The 22981-nt window shown below is 33.4% G+C and overlaps 1 protein-coding gene across 3 annotated transcripts in view; it reads left to right on the top strand.

The window, feature by feature from the left end:
* The window catches only part of LOC150099993 (ATP-dependent translocase ABCB1-like), a 370123-nt gene that overhangs the window by 50184 nt on the left and 296958 nt on the right, over positions 1-22981 (top strand). Inside the window, exons 1-2 of one of the 3 annotated variants that reach the window (XM_090402527.1) lie at positions 8886-9005; positions 18254-18445. In XM_090402527.1, coding sequence (XP_090258653.1) covers positions 18273-18445 — 173 coding nt within the window. In that variant the 5' untranslated portion in view covers positions 8886-9005; positions 18254-18272. Of the gene's footprint in view, positions 1-8885; positions 9006-10656; positions 10704-18253; positions 18446-22981 lie in introns of those variants that run through there. The other 2 variants (XM_090402526.1, XM_090402525.1) reach the window with 2 other exon arrangements.

A 22981-nucleotide genomic window follows, 5' to 3' on the forward strand; every position in this document is an offset into this window, starting at 1 on the left:
TTGGTGTGTATTGAGAGGGACGTCAAACTCAGGGATCGCCCCCAGGCGGCAAAAGCTCTAGCTACACCACTGTGCGCGCGCGCGCGTGTGTGTGTGTGTGTGCAGAAATCCCTCGTCTCCCACAGTAAAAGAAACTGCCACTCGAATGAAACTACAATCTGTCTGAATATAATACACCTACTTATCGACTCCGTAACATGTCATTTAAAAAGTTTTAAAGACAATAGTGATCTAACTCATTACTATTTCCCAATTTTTTGTACAGCTATTGTATAGAATACTTAATCCATTACTAATATTTTATCTACAGTAGCTGTACAAAACATTGGGAAATAGTAATAACGAGTTAGATCCCTATTGTCTTTAAAGCTGTTTTTGCGCATATTAGTCTCTGAAATAAATAACTGCCTCAGCATATGATTATAAATGCTAAAAATCCTTTTAGTATGAAATAAATATGAAACTAAATCATTATAATTATACATTTATACGTTGTATTATATATCACAATACAGTACTTGTGCATTACGTATTTATTGTAACTAATTATATATACGGTATTTTCGTCTACACAACATTCTAGCCAAATTAGCAGGAATAGCACTATTGTTGTTACACTCTGCTAGCCTAACCGGTAGAGGGCAGTCCGCTATTGTTATTGCCGCTAGTCTAGTTAGAACATTGGAATAACTTTGTGAATGGTGTATATATAGCTGTCGGAGTTGGTTTTCATTGTCAAGTAAATGTTCATATATTTGCCTTTTTATTGCAAAACGAAATAATTTAAATTAGTGTTCAGATAAAATTCCCTCATCTACAAAATTACAGTTTAACATCGGATAATTTGGAGGAGATCAGAACACTGCAATATTTATACAACTGTTTAATTCAAGAAACGAAGATCTTCAGGATTATCAGCTAATGGCTCAAAATCGGACGGCTCCAAATAACTTAACTGGAGAAATACTGTGCATTAAATAATATAAACATAAAATATTATAATAAACATTATCAACATAAAATATTATCATAATATAAACATAAAATAAACATCTATATATCACTGCTGAAGTATCGCAGACAGGAAGGGGTGGGGTGTAAATGTGGAGATAGAATTGCGGATAAGACAAAGGTGTGAATTTAAAATCCGGGTTTCAAGGGTTGGAATTCTTTGGGAAGAAGGTGAAAGATAAAATTTTTTAGGGGAAAAGGAGAAGGATAGAAAAATTTCTATCATTTATCTTCTTCCCAAAGAATTCACAGTCCACTCTTTGAAGCTCGGGTTTTAAATGCACATACCTTTCTGCAATTCTCCCACACTTTTCAATTTCAAAACGCCCCCCCCCCCCCCCATTTATGTCATACTTCGGCAGTGGTATATAAAATTTATATATTATACGTATAGCGATAACGTATATTAACGTATAGCGATAAACATTTAATGTTTATCGCTATACGCCTGATGCTGCTCCAAAAGAAGACAACCAAGAACATCCTACCAAGGTATGTCAAAAATTATTCCTTCTTTATATTCTTCGTGTATCTATGTCTTTAAAACATCAATAATGCCCTAAAAATTGAGTAAAAAGCCAATGACATCATAAAAGGAGTACTCCTAAAGAAAAATAGCCAAAATAGCTATAAAAAATAATATTAATTTAGAGGAATAACATGGAAAAATTTCCAGAAATAATATCTATAAAATATATTTTAAAATAAAACAGAAATCTTTTGATAATGTAGTCACGCACTAACTATGAAGATGAAACCACTCAGAAGCAATTTAATGAAAGTACAGTACTGTCACTATAAGGAAAATTTGGATATTTCCTTCTCCTTAGCGTAAGCGCACATTCTTCAGTTGCTATAACAGCAAACGATAAACTTTTGTTATCAGCGCCCTCTTTTAAACTCTGTTGCGTTGCCATAGCAACATAGCACAGTTTTGGAGCGAATTTATGAATGCTGGTTACTAGGTTACATGTTTCTAGCACTATGTTATACCGGTAAAATCATCACGGAATCAACATATTGGAATTATACGCTGCAGAAAAGTTCCCTTATATATATATTTGGTATCAAACACTTTTTTTTTTTTTTGACGGAAAAATAGAAAGATTTATTCATATCGTCGTGTGATTTTATTACATCGTATTAAAAATGAAAATATAACTTGAATTTTTAAAATAATTGTAAGACGGTCAACAGATATCTGATGTTTGATGTAACTGTCAAAGTTTCTTCAAGAAATTAATAAATAAAGATGAAACATCGTTTTCAAGTTTTACCCTCAGTATTGGAGAAACCAATTCTAGCTTTTGCATATTTGTGTTGGTTTTACCACCAAGTAAAATGAGTAGGCGTGAATTTGTAATTGATATGTATTCAAAGTTATCCCACAATTCATTGCATTAGACCAATTATGTAACATTATGATGTAATAAAAATGTAATCATACGGTCCGGTCAAAGTGACGTAAATTTTGTTGCGCGGGTTGCATAAGCCACGATAGCACACTCAACCGAAATGGGCACGCGATGCCACCGATAATATCACACACACACACCCACCCACCCACCCAAATTCAATAAATTGATTATCTTTAATCTACAAATTGTTAGTGCTGAAAGAGCGTGACGGCCAATGAGTTTAATATTGGCAAGAAGTTAAAACTTAGAGTTCCTTGAAATCTTCTTATTCTAACTCTGTTCTTTTGCCATCACCTACTTTGGGGATGAAAAACAAAAAGTCAGAATAAGATTTCAAGGAACTCTAATTTTGAACTTCTAGTATTAAACGTCTGGATGCCTAGCTCATGATCTTTGTGTTCAAACTTGTGCTGGTAGGCTAGACTTAACGAATAATAAGTAACTACAAAAATTCGTCTTCTTAGGAGTCCAAGGGTTCATTATTGGTAGGCAGTAGATGGTACATAGTACCATCTACCGCCTACCAATAGTATTTTTTATTTGTAAATTGCGCGGTGTTCTCTTGGCTGATTTGGGAGCATTTATAGCTCAGTCGATTTTGCCGATGCCCTTTGGTTGGAAAGACCTGGGTTCGAATCCCGTCTAGAATGCGAAGAAACTTTATAAGGTCTTTTCAACTGAAGGTGAGTTAGCCGGTCTCATACGAAAGTATCAGGGTTTTCTTCCCTGAAGCTCGGGTTTTTCATCCCATAAAGCAGACAAACCGGCTATTAGAACACACGCAATTAATACACATAATACACTGTCCTCATAGCCCAAATTGCCAGCTCTAAATAAACCAAACTTGGCCGATTTGTTTTTATGCTGATCGGTTGCATACAAACAAATCAGCATATATGCCCATACGTTTACTCATCAAGTTCGAACAGAACATTTACTAGAATTTCTCAAGTTTGTTGATGTCTACTATTAAAGAGTTGCCTTTTTTCCCCCCATTCCAAAACTAGTTGGTGGTTAGGTCAAGGTAATGAATTTTCCTATGTGAATCCCACTCTAGAAAAGCTGATCTGCCTGGTTGGAGAGCTGAGTGGACACCGTATCAGCTCTCCAACCAACAGGTCATGCGTTTGAATTGTGCTGTAGGCATGGATGTTTGTGATTGTCTTTTGGTAGGGAAAGAACTTCATCGCCCGGCATAAGACCACTGTCACTCCTATAAAAAATCTTATTAAAAAAAGTTGTTAGGTTTCAAGAGTAAAGTTTCCCGATTATATAGTAAAAATACATAAAATTAAAATTCAGAAAAAAAAAATTCTCAGAGCGTCCACAACACTAATGTATTATAAGTTTACAACTTATGTGGAAGACACGTAGAAAAAAAATCCTATAGTACAGTGGTGGCGAACCTTTTTATGTCCGAGTGCCAAAAGTTTACAAATCGAGTTGCTGACGTGCCGGCGCGTGCCAAAAATTTACAAATCAGTTATTAGTTGCTGACGTGCCAGGCACGTCAGCAACTAATTAATACAACACTAATTAATTAATTAACATTAATTAATACAAAATTAATTACAGAATTTTATTGAGACAAGTTTAAAAATTAACATAGAATTTCATAAAAATGAACTCATAATTTGACATACACATTGTCGTATACAAATCAATATCAACCTATTATCAATTTATTAATTTATCAATATATCAATTTATTAATGAGATTTTTGCTGTTGTACATTAGATGCCAAATGCTTTATATCAGGTTCATATTTTGTCACTTTTAATAATACACACGAGGAACTAGATTCATCAGTCATTCTATTTCTTAAACTGTCTTTTGTAAAATTCATTTCGAAAAATAATGACTCACAAGCATATGTAGAGGAGAAAATTGATAATATATAGCCATCGCTAATTTTCGCCAAGTTCCCAGTATTTCCTCTTCTGCATTCTTTTTAATTGCGCCCAATAATCGATCATTTTCCATTATTTCCAAGTCATTTCTCAAATCGACAAACTTTTGTTTCCATATAGAACTAGATTGAAAATCGATTAGTTGCATTTCTATATCTTCCAAATTCAGCCACTCGAAAATCTCCAAATTGTGTTTATCTGTTGATGTTGTGTCCGGATGCAAAATAAATTTTGATGTCTCTGCAAATTGCCTGAACTGCGTAAATCTTGAAGAAAATTCTTTGATTATCGATTGAATAACTGTAGAAAACTCTTTTGTCAATTTAATTTGATATGTTTTTTCATGGGATTCTAGATTTGCAAAGAATTTTTTTTGTATTAGGAAAATATCGGAGGTATTGGAAATAACGTCACGATTAAAAATTGTTAATTTAGCTTCGAATGCTTTGATTAAATCAAACATGGCAATAATTGTCTTGTTAACACCTTGCAGTTTAACATTTAATTCATTTAAGTGTAAACACAAATCAGTAAAAAACATTCATTTCGAAAGCCATTCGACGTTCATTAATTGATTGTATTTTTTAAATGGTTTTCTCATTATGTACCATCGGCCATTGTTGTACATAAGTAAACCACTGTACACCGAGTTAACCTCACTTAATAATTCTATAAATTTTCGTTTATTTAATGCGCGTGCCGATATAAAATTGACCAATTTTGTTACAATGCTCATAAAATCTTCCAGTGGCTTGAAACTAGCCTTTCCGCATAAAATATGCTGATCTATAATACAACGAAAACCCATAAAGGAATGACCAATACGTTTTGGTAAATAAATTGACGAACCCATTTTCCTCTCCGGTCATACTGCGAGCACCATCAGCAGTTACTGATGCAATTTTGGAGGGATTTATCTCTTTCAGCAAGCGCATTTACAACTGCGTTGCAAATATCTATTCCTTTTGTTGTTAATTCTTCTTTGATGTTATTCCCAACACAATAACGAATAAAAATTGCTAAACGAGCTGATCCAGTTATGTCAGTACTCTCATCAAGACAAAAAGAAATTAAACCACAAGATTTTATCTGTTTTTTGCTGATGAGTTATATTTTTAGCCATTTCTATGATTCTATCTTTCACCGTGTTTCTAGCCAAAGGCATATCTTTTATTCTTTGAATAATATTTTCCTTGTTTTCAAAATCTTCAAAGAGAACTGGTGCGCATTTTAACCATGCTTCTTTTATATATTCCCCATCACTGAAAGGTTTCCCGTGTTTGGCAATTACATTTGAGGCAAAAAAAAAAAAAAAAAAAAAAACCTAGCAGCAGTTATATTTGAACGACTGCCGATAAATTTCATTAGGGTTGTTGACCGGATATTTCTATTTTTAATTGCCCGAGCAATAAATTCTTTCTGTTCGTCCTTGCTTTTCTCAAGGAGCGATTTATGGTTTGTCTCATAATGCCGTTTTACTGACTACGTTCTGTACGCAACTGTCCCGGAACATAAAACGCATATTGTTTTATTGTCTTTATTAATCATGCCATACTCTTCAGTCCACAAGCTTTGGAACTCTCTGCTGCTTAACTGTGATAATTTTCGTTTATTTTCGCCAGCCATGTTCAGTAGAACTGTAACAAAATAATTCACAACTTAAACCAAATGGGGAAAAGTCAGGGGATATTAAGGATCAGTCGTTCTTAATTCTTTTTCTATACGACTGTATTTTTATTTATTCTTACTGTATTAGAGGGCTCAGCCCCAATAAACTTATTCGTAAATACCGTTCCCGTTTTTTTAAAGTTCAAACATTAAACTAACATAAGCATTAATATTATATAAATTAAGTGAATATTAAATCCAACATTATTTCAAAGCCGACTACAGTAACTATAGAATTTTCGTGGGAAATTTGACCAGCGAACTTACGGGAATATTCGCCGCCATACTACCAGTTGCTCTAGCGGTAGGGCAACTCGTAGTATGACGGCGAGTGTAATCCCGTAAGATCTCTGGTGAAATTTCGCACGAAACGTCTATAGTTTCTGTATTCGTCTTTGAAATAATGTTGGATTTAATATTCACTTAATTTATATGATTTTGTATCGCCGATGTGAAGCCTTTTGGCTTTATTTTAGTAAATAATTATATTAATAATTAATTATGGCATAATCATAAAGAATATTAGTACACTTAATGTATACGGTGTAGCATGTTGACAAATATAAAAGTACGCATTTAAATTAGTTATCAATCACAGGACTAATGCTACAATATTGTAGTTTCCCCAGGCCAACATCATTAAATTAACTTGTGGTAAGTTTCATTGACATATACCATTCTGATCACCAAAAATTTATATTATTCAGTATAAAATTGATTATTGTATTATTAAATTGATTTTAATGATGTTGGTTTGAAAAAAAAAAAAAACGGTGGTGATAAAAATATTTATGCATTGTAACTCACCATAGAAGTCAGCGGAGCAGAGGAAGCAGCAGAAGGATGTCGACTTGTCGGCGAACGCTTACCGTCGAATATAACTTGCCCTCGCGTATAACTGGCACCTCTGATTTCACTTTGCGAAAAAAGACAAAAGGTTTTGCATATACACCTCCCACACAAAAAACAACATGCCCTCTCCAACAGCCATTATATACTGTAGATGTAAGAAAAAAAAAGTTTTATTGTATCCCTGAATAAGGTACAGTCTTTTGCAGTCTGTGTAATATATTTCTCAACAAATAGTGCAATTAGAGACAGTTGGAATAAAATCGGCGCCAACTAATGAATCACATGTACCCCTCTCAGGCAAGCAAAACCATATGTTGTACTTTCACCGAAAACACGGTATCTAACTAAAACTATTGTCCAATTTTTCAATTACACGAAATAAGTGTTTGTTTAATTGCATTTGAAATTCTCGATGTCATTATGACAGATCACGAAGGCTAACTTCAAATAAAATTCTACCACGAATTGAAACATGCCATATAATGCTTGTGTGAGTTCCCCTTCCAGCTCAAACGCAAACAAAGCAATAAAAATCAACCAAGGGTTGAAACTTTGTGTGAGTTGAGCCCGCCGGTAATAAGAAGTTCTCTCGGAACGATAAACGACACCCCATCGTGAATGTCTTAAAACCAAGAAATATATAATGAATGTTGTTATGACAGTTGTAGATGTTATGGAATTCGGTTGAAGAGAATTAGCATTTCACTTCAAAAAATTGTTCGATTCCATTTGTCTTTGGGTCGCGTGATCTTTTGTTAATACCGCACCAATCAAATTCATGTCTTCATAGTTGCTCTCTCCTGTAAAACAAAATTTAACTTGTACGTATTGTAACAATTAAAAAAAAAAAAGGTGGAATAATTTATAAGCGTATAAAAGGATGTCATATGTAAATCGTTGACGTGCAAGCAAAATTCTCGGGCATGCCATAGGTTCGCCACCACTGCTATAGTATATAATTAATGTAATTAGGCTAAGGGCTAAATAATCCGGAAACCATAATATTTCTCTGGAGACCAAACACGGGAATTTTTTTTTCAAGTAACTTCATGCACCTGATACTGGCAGACAAAAATCTTCCGCCACCTACAGAGGTCTGTAAACATCCATGCCGCAGTGGTATTTCGGCCCCCACAGTATTTTGGTTGAGAGAGGCTGGTAAACTTTCTCTTGTGTTTAAATAGCACTTTATGAAGAAGGATATTTGTGAACTGTATACAGCTTTTAAAGTTTCATAAATGCTAATAAAAAAGACAATAATAATAATTGAAAAATCAAAAGTTGGAGTGTTACTTTAATGTATTTTTGTTTGAAACTAAAAGTTAATGATAAATTTTACCTGCGCAAATAAAAATGTGTTTTTTTTTCACTTTTGTTATTAAAATATTATTAGACTCGAAGTAAATTTGCTTTATGTTTAAGAGCATATATCAATTATAGTGCTCCAATGTTTTGGTTCGTTACTTTCAGAACAAACATGTTCCGGTTTTGCTCTGGGAATATCGACATCTAACTCTCTATTTTTAAAAATCTACATTTGGTTTATTTCGAGGAAGGCGAAGGTTAACGTACCAATATATTAATATATTAATAGAAATTAATGTCAGATTCTCATAAAATGTTATCCTCTTCTTTCTCTTCCTCTCCTTTCCGGGGTTAATACCTTCTTACAAACGTTCCGAGGCTGTGGTAACTGCCCCAGACCTAGATCATGTCTGCTTTTATAATTCAATTTGAGCAAAATAAATAAATAAACAATTAATGAAATAAACAATACATATAAGAAGACGTAATTAAACTTAATTTGCTGCCAAACTATTATAACTTACATTCCAAATAACGCAAGCATGGCAATAATGTCTTTCGGTTTGTACGCATTCTGCGCAAGCGTATTGCATTAGCTTGTATCATTTAGTACCTGGAAACGAAAGCCAGCTGTACTTCGCTTTTCATCTCGTTGCCGGTTGCGTTCTGAACGTTATTAGTCGTGAATATTGTTATGTGGAGATTTCTAGTGGTATGGCATTCGCACTTGTTTTTAGAGATGAAGAGTGGTCAACAAATGTTTAATCCTATGCATCACTTACTTATCAAGTACTAGATCATTTTTCAAAGGATGCACGAAGTACATGTCATAGTAATGTGGTGAGTAGACGCGACACCGGGATACGCGAACTGTAACCTTTAAGGTTAATTCCTTTTCTTCTTAAATTGTGGAGTATCAAGCTTCTTTCTTGATTTTTTTTTTTTTTTGACCCTTTGGAGTCACTCGAAATGATAGACATGAGTTATTTATCTTATAAGATTGTAGTGTCAGTATAAGTATCAAACTGATATGTAAATAAATTATTAGCCAGGATAGTGATGCGGAATTGAAAAGTAACTAAATAATTGTGTTAACTGTTAATTTTTCGCATTATCTCAAGGAAGCATCCATAGGTAGAAAAAAAAAAGACATTTTATTATTCAGTTTTTAGATATGAGAAGGCAATTATTTGATATATATATATTGTTTTCGAATTCAGAAATATTTCATGCAGGTGTGTGTGTGTGAGCGAGATTGTAGCAATTCAGGTTTTGAAACCAGCAACTACTCTGAATATTCCTATATTCACTTACCTGATTACCGGTCTCATTTATGGTGTTTACAAAAGTCGTATAAATTAGTTGTGGAAAAAATTGAGCAACCATGATTTAAACATTAGTTAATGAATGCATATAAAGTTACTTTCTGGATTCACTTATCGATAAACATTGTTTAATTAAGCGTTCGTAGATGCTACACATGTGATACTCGAATAAGAAAACGTAATTTCGTTGCATCGGGGTCGTTGGTCATAAACTACTGTTTGGAGACTTGCGTTGCTGTATTTACTATACACACGTTTTGTAGTACAGTGAAAGCCTCTTTCATTCATAATTATATATCACACAGACATTTTTAATAATGCTATTTTAGCGTGGTAATGTTTAAGGTCCTGTTATATTAAATCTAAATTTATCTTATTATTTTTTATTATATGTATTTAAAAGAAAGCAAATATTTGCTGCTATGAATAGTTATCTATAAAAATTCAGTTTAGAACACACTCAAATTAGTAATGAAGCATTGCGAGATCCCATATTCATGGAGTTATCATCGTTATCACAACTTCTGTAGCAGAAACTATCAAGTCAGGCAGATCTAGTTCTTTCTCCATTTCTTTCTATTCTCCATTTTCTTTCTTCGAGAAAACTATTTCAGCTTGAGTTTCTTTTGTCTGAATCATATTTGGTCTTCCTCTTTTCATCTCTATTTTCATTTCATACATTATTGGCATTTTTTTTTTTTTAAACTCATTCTCATATGTCCAAACCACTTCAAGTGAGGGTTCTCAAGCATTTCTTTAACACTTTCTAGTTGCAAACATTTCTAATCACCACATTTCTTATTTTGCCATTTTTTTTTTTTTTTTTGGTGCAATCGTTGTCCTCAAAAATTTCATTTCCATTGATTGTATTCTATTTATGCTTCTTTTTGTTAGCTTTCATGACCCTAATGCATAAGTCAAGATGGGTATGTCTTCCTTTTCTAAAACCAAACTAATCTTCTCTTAGACCTACCTTTACTTTCTCCCTTATTTTGTTTGCAATGATCCTTTTATAAATTTTTATACAGTAAGACAATAATGATATTGCTCTATGGTTATTACATTCTTTTCTTGAGCCTCCTTTTATATATTGGAATAATAATTCCTTTCATTTCATCATCAGGTATCACCTTCTTTCTCCAGATCAGGGTAAAGATGTCACATAACCACTTCATTCTATCAGAACTGTCAGAAGCTCTGATCAGTTCAACAGGTAATTCACCAATCGATTAGGATTTCTCCTTCATATTCCTTAACGTTTCTTTAGCCTGTAGCCGACCTCTCTCTCTATAATATATATATATATATATATATATATATATATATATATATATATATATATATATATATATATATTCCAGTTTATTTCACTTTGTCTCATTTTTGAATAACAGATCTCCAAAATAACCTTACTACATAATCCTAATATCTCCCTCTTCTGGAAGTCAGAAGATTTCCATTTATCAAAAAAACCCAGCTCATTGCTTTTTCTTATATTTTTCATTAATTCATATAACATTTTCTTGTTTTATTAACATCTTCCTCCAGCTTATGTTTAAACCCAACCCAGCTTTTTATATTTTCCTATTTAATTATTTTATTATTGTTATTAGTATTATTTTATTGCATGACTTTTTCTGATTATATAATAGTTCTATCACTATTTGATCTAAGTTTTAATGAACTTCTGAAAGCTTTATTTTTTGGTGTGATCATTTTTCATTGTTTCATTCCATCAGTGTGTATCTTTTCCTTTTCTGCTCTTTCACACACACCTTCTGTTGTTCCGACCATTATTATTACACCCTCCATGGAGTCAGCAGACTCATTGTAGGAGGTTCATTCAACTGACAACATATTTATCATACTGAATCTTAAAATCCTTAACACTCCTTGCATTAGCAACATATTCTGGTAATGAGGTTCCATTCATTGACAATCCTCCATTTAAAAAATCTACTCCTCACACCCCTTTTTGTCACGCTCTTACATATCTTCCTGGGATGGCTGCTGGTTCTTCACCTCTTGCCTTCTGGATTAATCTGATAAAATCCCCTCACTAACTTAAGCATCTCTATCATATCACCTCTTTTCGTCCTATCTGCTGAACTCTACAATTCACATTTCTTCAACCTCCCTACATGTTACAGTACTTTTTATCATAGTGGCACTATGATGTGCAGTCTTGCCAACACTTTCAATATGCCCACTAAACTTCAGTTTACCTTCAGACATCACTCCCAATTCTCAAATTTCATTCCACTTCCTGCAGTACAGCACTGTCAACATAGTATACTGCCTTATATTTCTACACTTCAAAATGCAACACTTTGCACTTTCTAATATTATTATTATTATGGGCAACTCCAAGGAGTCCTTAGACTCATTGGGCGAGGCCCTAAACTTAGGATTTCTCCTTCATATTCCTTAATATTTCTTCAAGAACTATTCAGCATTCAAACAGTATCTAACATCCTTGCTAACTACACTCTTGCTCAGTTTCCATGGATGGCCCCTAGTTCTCCCACACCTGACCTTATAATCTTGTAAAAAAACCCTCAGTAATTTGAATGTCTCAAGCTGATTTAGCCACTTTTGCTATGTGCCCCTAAACTTCAACTCCATTTCCACCAACACTCTCAAATCTCTGGCTTTGTCACAACTACAAAACTCCACTCCTTTGTCCAATCAAAAAAAGGAGTGGAGTTTTGAAGTTGTGACAAAGAATAATTCTCCTCAACTTTGCATCATCAGCAAACATCAGAAGATCACCAGTCAATCCACATATATCATTTACAAACAAGCTAAGCAGAAGTAGTTCAAGAACAGAACCCTGGGGAATACCATTGGTTACTCTCTCCTGTTTTGAGATACTGCTCCATCATACACAACTTGCTGGTATTGTTCAGGAAGCCAATCACAAATCCATCTAACTAATATGTTCTTGATCATAACTTGAATTATGTCTTGAAATTTCTTCCTTTCTATGTTTACATTATCTGTAATTAGCTCACAGGCCCAAGACCCAGATTCTTTCTTTAAAGTCAGTCTCTTTCAACTTCACAACTTCAGCTATTTCATAACTTTCCTGTTCCATTCTTTATAAAGCATGAAATAATCTATTACAAGTTTTGTTTACATCCAACTATTCCTTATAATTCTGTGGCCTTGTCTTTTCTCAAACCAGCTGTTTAATTTTGAGATAATTTCTAATAAAAAAATATAAACCTTTTGTCCTTCATTTATTTAACCAAAAGCAAATTGTCCCCAAATGTTTTCTACTCCTGTTCTTTCTTCTCCAACTTGTGCATTAAAATCTTCTGAGATGATAACACTCTTATTTTGAATAATTCCTGCCAGCTGTTTCTTAAATATTTTCTACTGTATATCTACACTTGTTGCGGTGCATATACCTGGATAAGTGAGATTTATTATTATTATTACCAAGACCTGCAAGGAGTCAGTGTCTCATCGAGGGAGGCCACATATCACCCACACTCTTGAATTCATTTACACTACCTGCTCTCATCACTTTGCCACATTTACAGGTGGGCTATTCCAATCACACACACTGTCCTATGAAAGAAGAATCTAACTCTTGTCCCTTTTTTGACTGCATTCATTCTCAACTTCCATTGGTGCCCTCTCATCCTTTCACCACTCTCCATGAAATGAAAAATGGCATCTTGGTAACCTATATTACCCTTTCAGGTCTATACCAGACATTTTATAGAAACATATGGTAGACATTAATATATTTAAGAAAAAAAAAGTTAACATGTGTAAGGGAAATTAGACTTGAATATTAGCTCTTATATATGTTGCTCATTATAACATGAGGATCATATTTTATGTAGTCTTGGTGGTCATATTTTTTGATTCTGATCTTGGCAGAATGACCAAAATAGCAAAGTCAGAAGGAACAGAGCACTCGATAAACAATTCTGAACAATGTGCAAAAAATTTGTGCACATTGTTCAGAACTCCCTTTAAGTTAGCATTATATAAATCCTTTTAACATCAGATTGTAATCTGGCTGTAGGATGATAGTTATTATTTTCTAGATGGCAATTTCATTATATCCTTTAGAGATCAATATAACTCCTATTTTATTCACTTCTAATAAAGGGAATTCAAAGAATTCATTTTAGAAATTATGGACTTTACAATCGTGTTATAAATAACTATTTTAATTTTCTGACGTTTCGACTTTCATATTAAGGTCATCATCTGGAGTTATACAGATATACAAGGACAAGCTGAGTTACATTTCACACAGTAAGCTAAAGAAACAACGATTTGATCAATGGTTATTCTACTGGCATGACCTCTAGTGAAAAAAAAAAATACAAATAAAATTACAAATTAATTAATTATTTAGAAACTACATCAAAGCTAAATTCTCTTTAAGATAATATGGGAGAAACATTCTTTCATATGGATAGTTTTCTTACAGTAACAATGATGTCCTATTTTTAACATGACAATTGGTATATTAGATTTACAATTCTGGATTATCTACAGTCCTGCTTATAGTTAGCTCCTAGGGAGAAAGGTTCCGTGGGAAGAATATGTGCCTTTCGTATGCTGGGGATTTTTAGACCATCATTATTGTTCCGATTAGGGTGGTTGATAAGAATCTCACAGTCTTCCTTAAATTTGCATCCATACCATCTTTTGATGTGATGTAAACAACTGGTGCTTTTCCAGCACTTCTGTGTAAAGTGTTCAGGGCATGATCAGAAAGGATGCACAATTCCTGATCATGATCAGGAATTGTGCATCCTATTTCTCCTAAATATGGTAGATTACAGGTGCAATAAATACGGTATCCTCCAAGGTGGGCCAGCTGAGGGAGTGAGTCTTTGGATGAGTTGAGTAAGCTTTTTAATTTTGCTGGAGGTTTAAAGGTAGCTTTGAGGTTGCATTTCTGTAGTATTCTGTTTATTTTATCTGATGTCCCTTTAATATAAGGAATGGTTATAGTTTTATTGTAGTCTGGTTTATCTTTGTTTTTTGTTGAGGTCTTGTAGAGAATTTTGTTAATAGTGTTTTGGCTGTAACCATTTTTTAGAAAATTATTGCTGATAACTTTAAATTCATCTTGCAGATCTTCAAAGCCCTGTTTTTTAGAGTATTAATGACACCTAGTTTTTGTGTTGGGTGGTGGTAGGAGTTTGTCTCTATATTCAATATAGATTGGAATGACCTACCAACTCCTTGAGTGTTGTCGCTAATTTCTTGGCTTGGTGATAATTCCGACTGTCTATACCTTTGACTATCGGCCAGAGTGGTGTGTTTTGTTTTTTTCCCCTCCTATATCAGAAACACACAACACTTTATAAACATAATCAAAAACATTACATTAGAAAAAGATGATTTATTAGTCAGTTTTGACATCTCTGCCCTCTTTATGAATGTCCAAATCAATGGTGTAATCCTTCTTTTACAGAACAAATTCCCTCCAGATATCACGGTGCATATTATGTTCTGGTTATTTTGTATGGCAAAAACACTTTCTACCTACAAAAAGAAGGCACAGCCATAGGCTTGCCATTATCCCCATTGCTAGCTTTTATATGGAACATTTCGAGCAACATGATCACATGATCTAGATTCCTCCCCTTTAAAACCCAAACTTTTCTTAGCCACCTAAACAAACAACACAAATGCATACAGTTCACAACTGAGATTGAAAAACAGAATACACTTCTGTTTACCTGTATGTGCCGGTTTCCTTCACTGTTTACCGGAAACTGGCACACACACGCCAATATATACACATAAACTCCTACCACCACCCAACACAAAAACTAGGTGTCATTAATACTTTAAAAAAAAGGGCTTTGAAGATTTGCTCAATTGAACAAGCACGGAAAGAAAAATGTTAGAACCAAAACACTATTAACAAAATTCTCTACAAGACCTCAACAAAAAACAAAGATAAACCAGACTACAATAAAATTATAACCATTCCTTACATTAAAGGGACATCAGACAAAATAAACAGAATACTACAGAAATACAACCTTTAAGCCTCCTGCAAAATTCAAAAGCTTTCTCAACTCATCCAAAGACCCACTCCCTCAGCTAGCCCACCCTGGAGTATTCTGTATTTATTGCACCTGTAATCTACCATATGTATCGGGGAAACAGGACGCACAATTCCTATCAGATAAAAGGAACATAAACGACACATTAAATATAATAACTATGGTGAAGCTGGCCTTTCTGATCATGTTCTGAACACTTTACATAGAATTGACTGGAAAAGCACCAGTTGTTTACATCATCAGTTGTTTGCGTTTGTACCAAAACATGGTTTGAAAGCAAATTTAAGGAAGCCTGTGAGATTCTTATCAACCACCCCAATCTGATCAATAATGATGGTCTAAAAATCCTAAGAATATGGAAGGCACACATTCTACCCATGGAACCTTTCTCCCTAAGAGCTAATTATAAACAGGACTGTAATCCAGAATCATAAAGCTAATATAACAATTGTCATGTTAAAAATAGGACATCATTGTTACTGTAAGAAAACTATCTATATGAAAGAATATTTCTCCCATGTTATCTTAAACAGAATTTAACTTTGATGTAGTTTCTAAATATTTAATTAATTTTTTTTTTTTTTTACTAGAGGTCATGCCAGTAGAATAACTGGTGATCAAATCATTGTTTCTTTACTTACTGTGTGAAATGTAACTCAGCTTGTCCTTGTATATCTGTGTATACTCCAGATGATGACCCCTTAATATGAAGTCGGAACATCAGAAAATTAAAATATGTTAAAGATACCAAGCAATTTTATAAACTTTGTTTTCCTTTTTCCCAAGTAAGCAAACAGACAAGTAAGTCAAGTTTGCAGCTGAACATAATTCAGGTCTGAGGCAACTCATGGTAAAGGTGGGTAAGCTCTGATCACTTTCTGTAGTATTTCCCCTAATGCAAAGCACATTCCCTTGCAGAGATGTATGATGCTATGCATTAAAGGGCCACTACCCAGACCGGTTTTGACCTTTATTGAGGTCTCGTCAGTGGAAGCCAGACCCAAAAATGCAAAGGTTGAAGTAATGCAGAGCTTATAAATTTTACCTAAACAAGTTGCCACAAGGTGCTCTGACCTTATTAAATGAAAATCTACAGATTAGAGAAAGATGTAGAAATTTTTTTTTACCTTGAGTGTCAGACCTGAACTATGTTCAGGCGCAGACTTGACTTACTTGTCTGTTTGCTTACTTGGGAAAAAGGATTAAAGCCAAGTTTATAAAATTACTTGGTATCTTTAACATATAGTACACCAAAGTACTTTGACCTGTACTTGAACATTCAATAAAGGTCGAAACCGGTCTGGGTAGTGGCCCTTGCCTTTAATGCATAGCATCATACATCTCTGCAAGGGGATGTGCTTGGCATTAGAGGAAATACTAAGGAAAGTGATGAGAGCTTACTCCACCTTTACCATGAGTTGCCTCAGACCTGAACTATTTTCAGGCTCAAACTTGACTTACTTGTCTGTTTGCTTACTTGGGAAAAAGGATTAAAACCAAGTTCATAAAATTACTTGGTATCTTTAACATATAGTACACCCATAGGAAATTAAAATAGTTCTTTATAACACGGTTGTAAAGTCCATAATTTCTAAAATGAATGCTGATCACCGTGCAACACTAAAAGAAAGTAATCCAAAGAACAAATTGTGCAAGCTCTGAACAAGACACTTGATAATGATACATATGGTGAATGCTAATGTGAAGCTAGGTGGATGTATCTGCTAGTGAAGGAATGTTTCCTGTAAATGCAAAATTCAATATTACCTGTAGTTATGAATTATTAAACTATCCAGAATGGGACCGCACTGCAAAGAATATGAATTTGAAAATTATGAAGTTATGAGTGCTAGGAGTGTGAATGAGTTTAAGGTTAAGTATGAGAGATTTGATGTTGGTTTAGTGAGGACTACTACAATGCGTATGACTCATGAAAGTTGACCATAATAATAATTACTTTGCCAAGCAAAAAAAGAAAGAAAAAGAAATCTCTGGATGTGTTACTTTATGGTATCTTAACAAGCATTTCTCTTGATATTGTTTAGTAATTTTATTGTATTAGAATATGAAAACTGAAAAATGTCGAAAGTACATTAAGCTGCTGGTTACATAATAGTTCCATACTTTTATTATTATTTTTTTAACTGTTATCTACCTATATGCTGCAAACTAGTCATAAAAATTAAAAATTCAGTACACTGTCCAAATTTGTTACAACAAGAGTGATAAATCCTTTTCTGCAATTGATCTTTCTACAGAGAGGTTCCTCTATTTCTTTCTCTGTAGAAAGATTACTATCTGATGAAAAAATGATTATTTTTCACTCTTTAGACAAATTTGATCACTGTATTAAATTTTTATTATTAGTTTGTAGCATACTGATCATAATAAGAGAAAAATTTATATAGAAAGTTGAGACTATTCCCCTTCATTAGGAAAGCTTTGCATATGTCACTACCATTCATATTACTTTAACAGGTAACAATAAATGAATGCTAAAAAAATTGAGTTCTGAGTTCTGAGTAATGTCTTATATGTAACTTGGCTTAATAATAAACCTTTTTCACACAGTAGTAGCATAAAAGATGAGGTTAACCTTTGCATATTTGTTATTATAATGTTCTGTAAATATTAATTTCATTATTTATGTTAAAATTATTTTTTTGAATGGTTTTGATTTATTAATTGCTTTTTATATTTCTTGTCATAGTTAAAAGTTGGCTACAGACATGAAAAGGCTAAATAAAGAAGATGATGTGGTAATGACTGAACATTTTACTGAGCAAAATAACATTGTGACTGGGTCTAACCATTCTGTACACATTAGTAATCCTGAAAGTAAGGTTGAGTTTCTTCTAGCTAATGGTCCAAAATCATTAGACAATCCTGATTCCAAAGCAGAGTAAGTTAGCTGTGGTTTATATTTATGAAAAAAAATTTTAAATGCCTCCATAGCTCAGTTGGTTAATCATTTTGGTTGGAAAGACCCTAAGTTCAAATCCTGTCTGGGATGCAAAGAACCTTTATCAGGTCTTTTCAGCTGAAGGTAAGCTAACTTCTCATACATAGGTGACAGAGTTCTTCATCTTGCAAAATAGCCAAACCAGCCAGAAGGGTATATGCAATTTACAGCATTAGCAGACACTGCAGATAGGATTAACAGCTCTATCATAAGCAGTATAAGGTTTCCGAGAAGCCAAGTTATTTGGCTGTGACATGCCATTGAGCCTAACATGAAAGAAAGATGGGATGGGATTTTTTTTTTTTTAATTTAACAGTGCATGTGATTTCTTCTCATTCCATCTTCTCTGTATATTATGCCTAATGACCTGCTACAGACAAGTAATTTAGCTTCTTGTGCTTGCACACAATATTTTCAGTCTTTGTATATGTTTTCAGGCCAATTTGCTTGTATTTCAGAGATGGAAAACCGTTTCCTAGAGGAGTGGAGAGAACCCTGCCATCTCTGTATGATACTGGTTAACTCATTTTCATTTGAAAAGCCCTTGCCAAGGTTCTTTCATCTTAGATTGAATTTGAACTCAGAGATTTCCTATATTATACTATATATGTATATAATTTATATAATATGCTGTTTTAGATTATTATTAATGATTAGGCAATGATTAGAAATTCTGTGCTACAGTTTCTAATCATTGTCTATTTTATTATTAATTGTTAAAAGTGGTGTCGGGGTTCTCTTTTGTCTTCTCTAGACTTTGTCAGGAGAAGACAAAAGATTACTGCATTTATAGGACAGACCTTAAATTAGTGATATTACAGATTATTGCATTAATAGGACAAAGGAACGGACTTAAATAGCGGTGACTCATTGAGAGGAAAATTCCTGCCTAGATTTTTTAAATATATATTTGATAAAAGACGCCAAATTTGGATTGACTGATGGTCTTTTTGCAGCTTCTGCATGCTACCTTGTGGAATGCTGGATTTCTGCTTTCAAGTCACTTGGAAAATCATTGTTTGAATAGTGGTCTGGGAAAGGATGGCTTGGGGAGGGGATGAAAGCATATATTCCAGTAAGGATTATCAGTTGTTTAGCTGAAGCAGGTGTCTATATCAGAAAAAGGAGGTAGCACCAAGGATAGGAGGCATAGAAGTCATGCAGATGCATCCTGTTTGGTACTATTATATTGCAAAGGACACAAGGATGCAAGTTGGATGGATGTCAGTTGGAAAGACTTGAATAACATTATTGTCTGAATTACAAGACGAGAGCTGATATCCTCAGTGTATTTTTCAGAAGAACTGGTTAAAAGATCAAGGGAGAGGGAATTATTGGGTATTCTGGTGGGCAGATAGACAATTTATGGAAAATTGTTACTGATGGCAAAGATTTTGGTGTCTTTGTCAGCTTGAATAGTAGAATTAGAGGAGGGAAGCCATTCTGAGTTGTGATGTTGGAGGTTATGATGCGTATCAGAATTTGGAGAGTGATAAACTGCAGAATATAACCAAACAGGGCAAGGAAAGCTTGAGGAGATATAGCCATAGCAGATCATAAAGAGATGATTCAAGTTTTTGACATTCTCTAGCATGAGATATCAAATATCACAAAAGTGCATGTTCCATTCTTATGATAGGGACAGGAGGATTCTTGCAGATTGTAGTTTAGAAAATTGAGGTGACATAACAGCTTGAGGCTGCTAGTTGAGGTTCTGTTAAGAATAGTAGATCAGGATGTCTTTGTGTTGGTGCACATTGTTAGAATTTGTATTGTGACCATTGAATGTTGATGAAGTGGATATGAATCTTCATCAATGATGATGATGATATGAATATGGTATTCTAATATTTCCTTGTATGAATGAAGTTTGGTAGGTTTTAAGAGCCTTGCCAATTTTTGACTTGTAGTAAAAATTTATAGTCGGTATTCTTCAGTACCTATTTATAAGCTTTGTATGTATTATGGATATATGGTAGCTTAATAATTTTTTGTGTTGCGAAGTTTGCTTTGATTACTGGACTGGTTAAATGGGTTTTTGCTGTTTATTGTTATCTATCTTATTTTGATAATATCTTATTAATTGATAATTTGATATCTTATTTTGATAAGATATATCTATGATATATCTTATTAATTGATAATTTGATATCTTATTTTGATAAGATATATCTATGATATATCTTATTTTGATAATATATTACACAAATTAAAAAATTCATGTAATATATTATCAATCTGTTTTATGAGGGTGGGGTAGGGTCAATAACAATGAAAAATACAATATCCCATACCACATGCTCCATACATATTTGGACAAATTAAAATCCATAAAGAAGGCTACCCAATACGCTCAATAATCTCATATAAAAACATTACCACATCACCTTTATCAAAATTCTTAGTAAAACTACTTAAACTACTATATTACTAACCAAGTCTAAATGTATGATTAAAAACAGACAACCTATTTCAAAAAATATCAAACTTAACTATCCCATGAAGACGTCCTCACTTCATTGGATGCAACAGTGCTATACACCAACCTGGACACCCCCCAAAGCATTAGACATTGTTCATACATTACTCCTAGAAGACCACACTTTAGAATTACTTTCAAAATTAACATCCAGTGATATCGTAACTCTGATAAAAACTAATAATTTCAGCATATCTTTAAAAATTTAACAATGACATCTGTATCCAAATTTTTAGACTCCCAGGTGGCCATGGCTTTTTACAGCTGATATGTGGGTGATGTTCTATGTATTGGAGAACCAACATGCATTACCTCTTTACAAGTGTCATTTAATGACTTCAGCAATAGACTAAAGTTGAGGAACACAAAAAAATCCATAAATTTCCTAAATTTAACATTAATTAGAATCAGCAACAAAATAGCTACAAAAATATTCCGGAAACCTACACATATTGGTAACTACCTCCACTTTAACTCAATCTTATTCTATTAAAAAATTGGTCATTCTTTCACAATTTATATAATTGTGAAGAAAAGGTGTGATTTATAATATAATCACATAATTACCTTAATACAACTATAATTATCATAACGTGGAGATTAGGAAATTAACAGATTTAAAAACCTAAATTATCCAACACAACTAATAAATTGCATCAACCAAATGGCAAAAACTTGTCTATCCAGTGTTCTGAATTTATATGTGTTCTGAATATATAAACTGTTATATATTCAGAACACATATAAAGCTTATAAATATGTATTCAAGAATACTGACTATAAATTAGTGTTTACTACGAGTCAAAAATTGGCAACACTCTTAAAACCTACCAAACTTCACTCATACAAGGAAATATTAGAATGCCACAATATAGTGTACAAATTTCCTTACCACTACAACTGCAGTGTCACTTATACAGGTTCCACGATTAGATCATTATGGGCACATGAACTTCAGTGACTACAATATACCAATCTCAGAACATCTAAGTAATAAGAAGTGTAAAAACCAAAATAAGAACAAAAAACCAAATACGGAAAAACTGATATCACAAGTGACACTTGAACAAACATATCCCACAGATTATGGCTTCTTCAATATTAGACATGCAAAATAACGAAACAGTGCTAAGGATATCAGAAACTATTGTCATTAACCCCCCCCCTTCCCCCAACCCGCCATGACGTCTATAGACTTCCAGCTAAATCTGGATATGATTCTGTAACACCTATTGAATAACATGGATTAAAAGTTCAATTTGGTCTTGCTATTTCATCCACCTTGGCTAGTAGAGAGGTTTAAATGTGACAAAAACTCTATAAATGTCCACTGCCCCTATGTAATCTCAGAGAGTTGGAAGCTCCCCAACCTAATTTTCATAAAAATGAAAATTAGGTTAAGATTCCCATCTTTAGAAAGCAACACAGTAAAGCCTGAGGCAAAAACACTAAGCCGAAATGACATAGCCTCCACCCACAAGCTCTGAAGACAACACTTAGTTGAAATGACTCGCACCCTATAACTCCCACTTTTTATCTTTATTTATTATATTTTATCTTTCTCCTTTTTATAAAAAAAAAAATTGTAGTTCATCCTTGATACAAGGTCATTATGAAATTACTATATGTATATTTCGGCTTATAATTCACACATCTTTAATTTCCACATTTTTAGTTCCCACGTATCTTTATCTCTATATTTTTTCTATCCCCCCCTTTTTTTTTTTTGGAAAAAAAACCAAAAAACTTCCTAATGTATTTATCCAAATGACAGCCTTAATGATTATAATCCATCATCCAGAGTTCATTCAGTTCACTTATATAATTTCTATCAATATGTTTCTGATGCTACTCCATAAAAGGATTGTCTTGAAGATTCTACAAAGGTATGTCAAAAAATTATTCCTTCCATATTTTTCATTTAATTTGTCTTTAAAATACCATTAACGTTTTAAGTAAATTGGAGTAAAAAAAAAAAAAAACCAATGAAATAATAC

Source organism: Typopeltis vanoorti, chromosome 13 (genome assembly GCF_054136105.1).
Source record: "Typopeltis vanoorti isolate ZY-2024b chromosome 13, IOZ_Tvanoo_1.0, whole genome shotgun sequence".
NCBI lineage: Eukaryota > Metazoa > Arthropoda > Arachnida > Uropygi > Thelyphonidae > Typopeltis > Typopeltis vanoorti.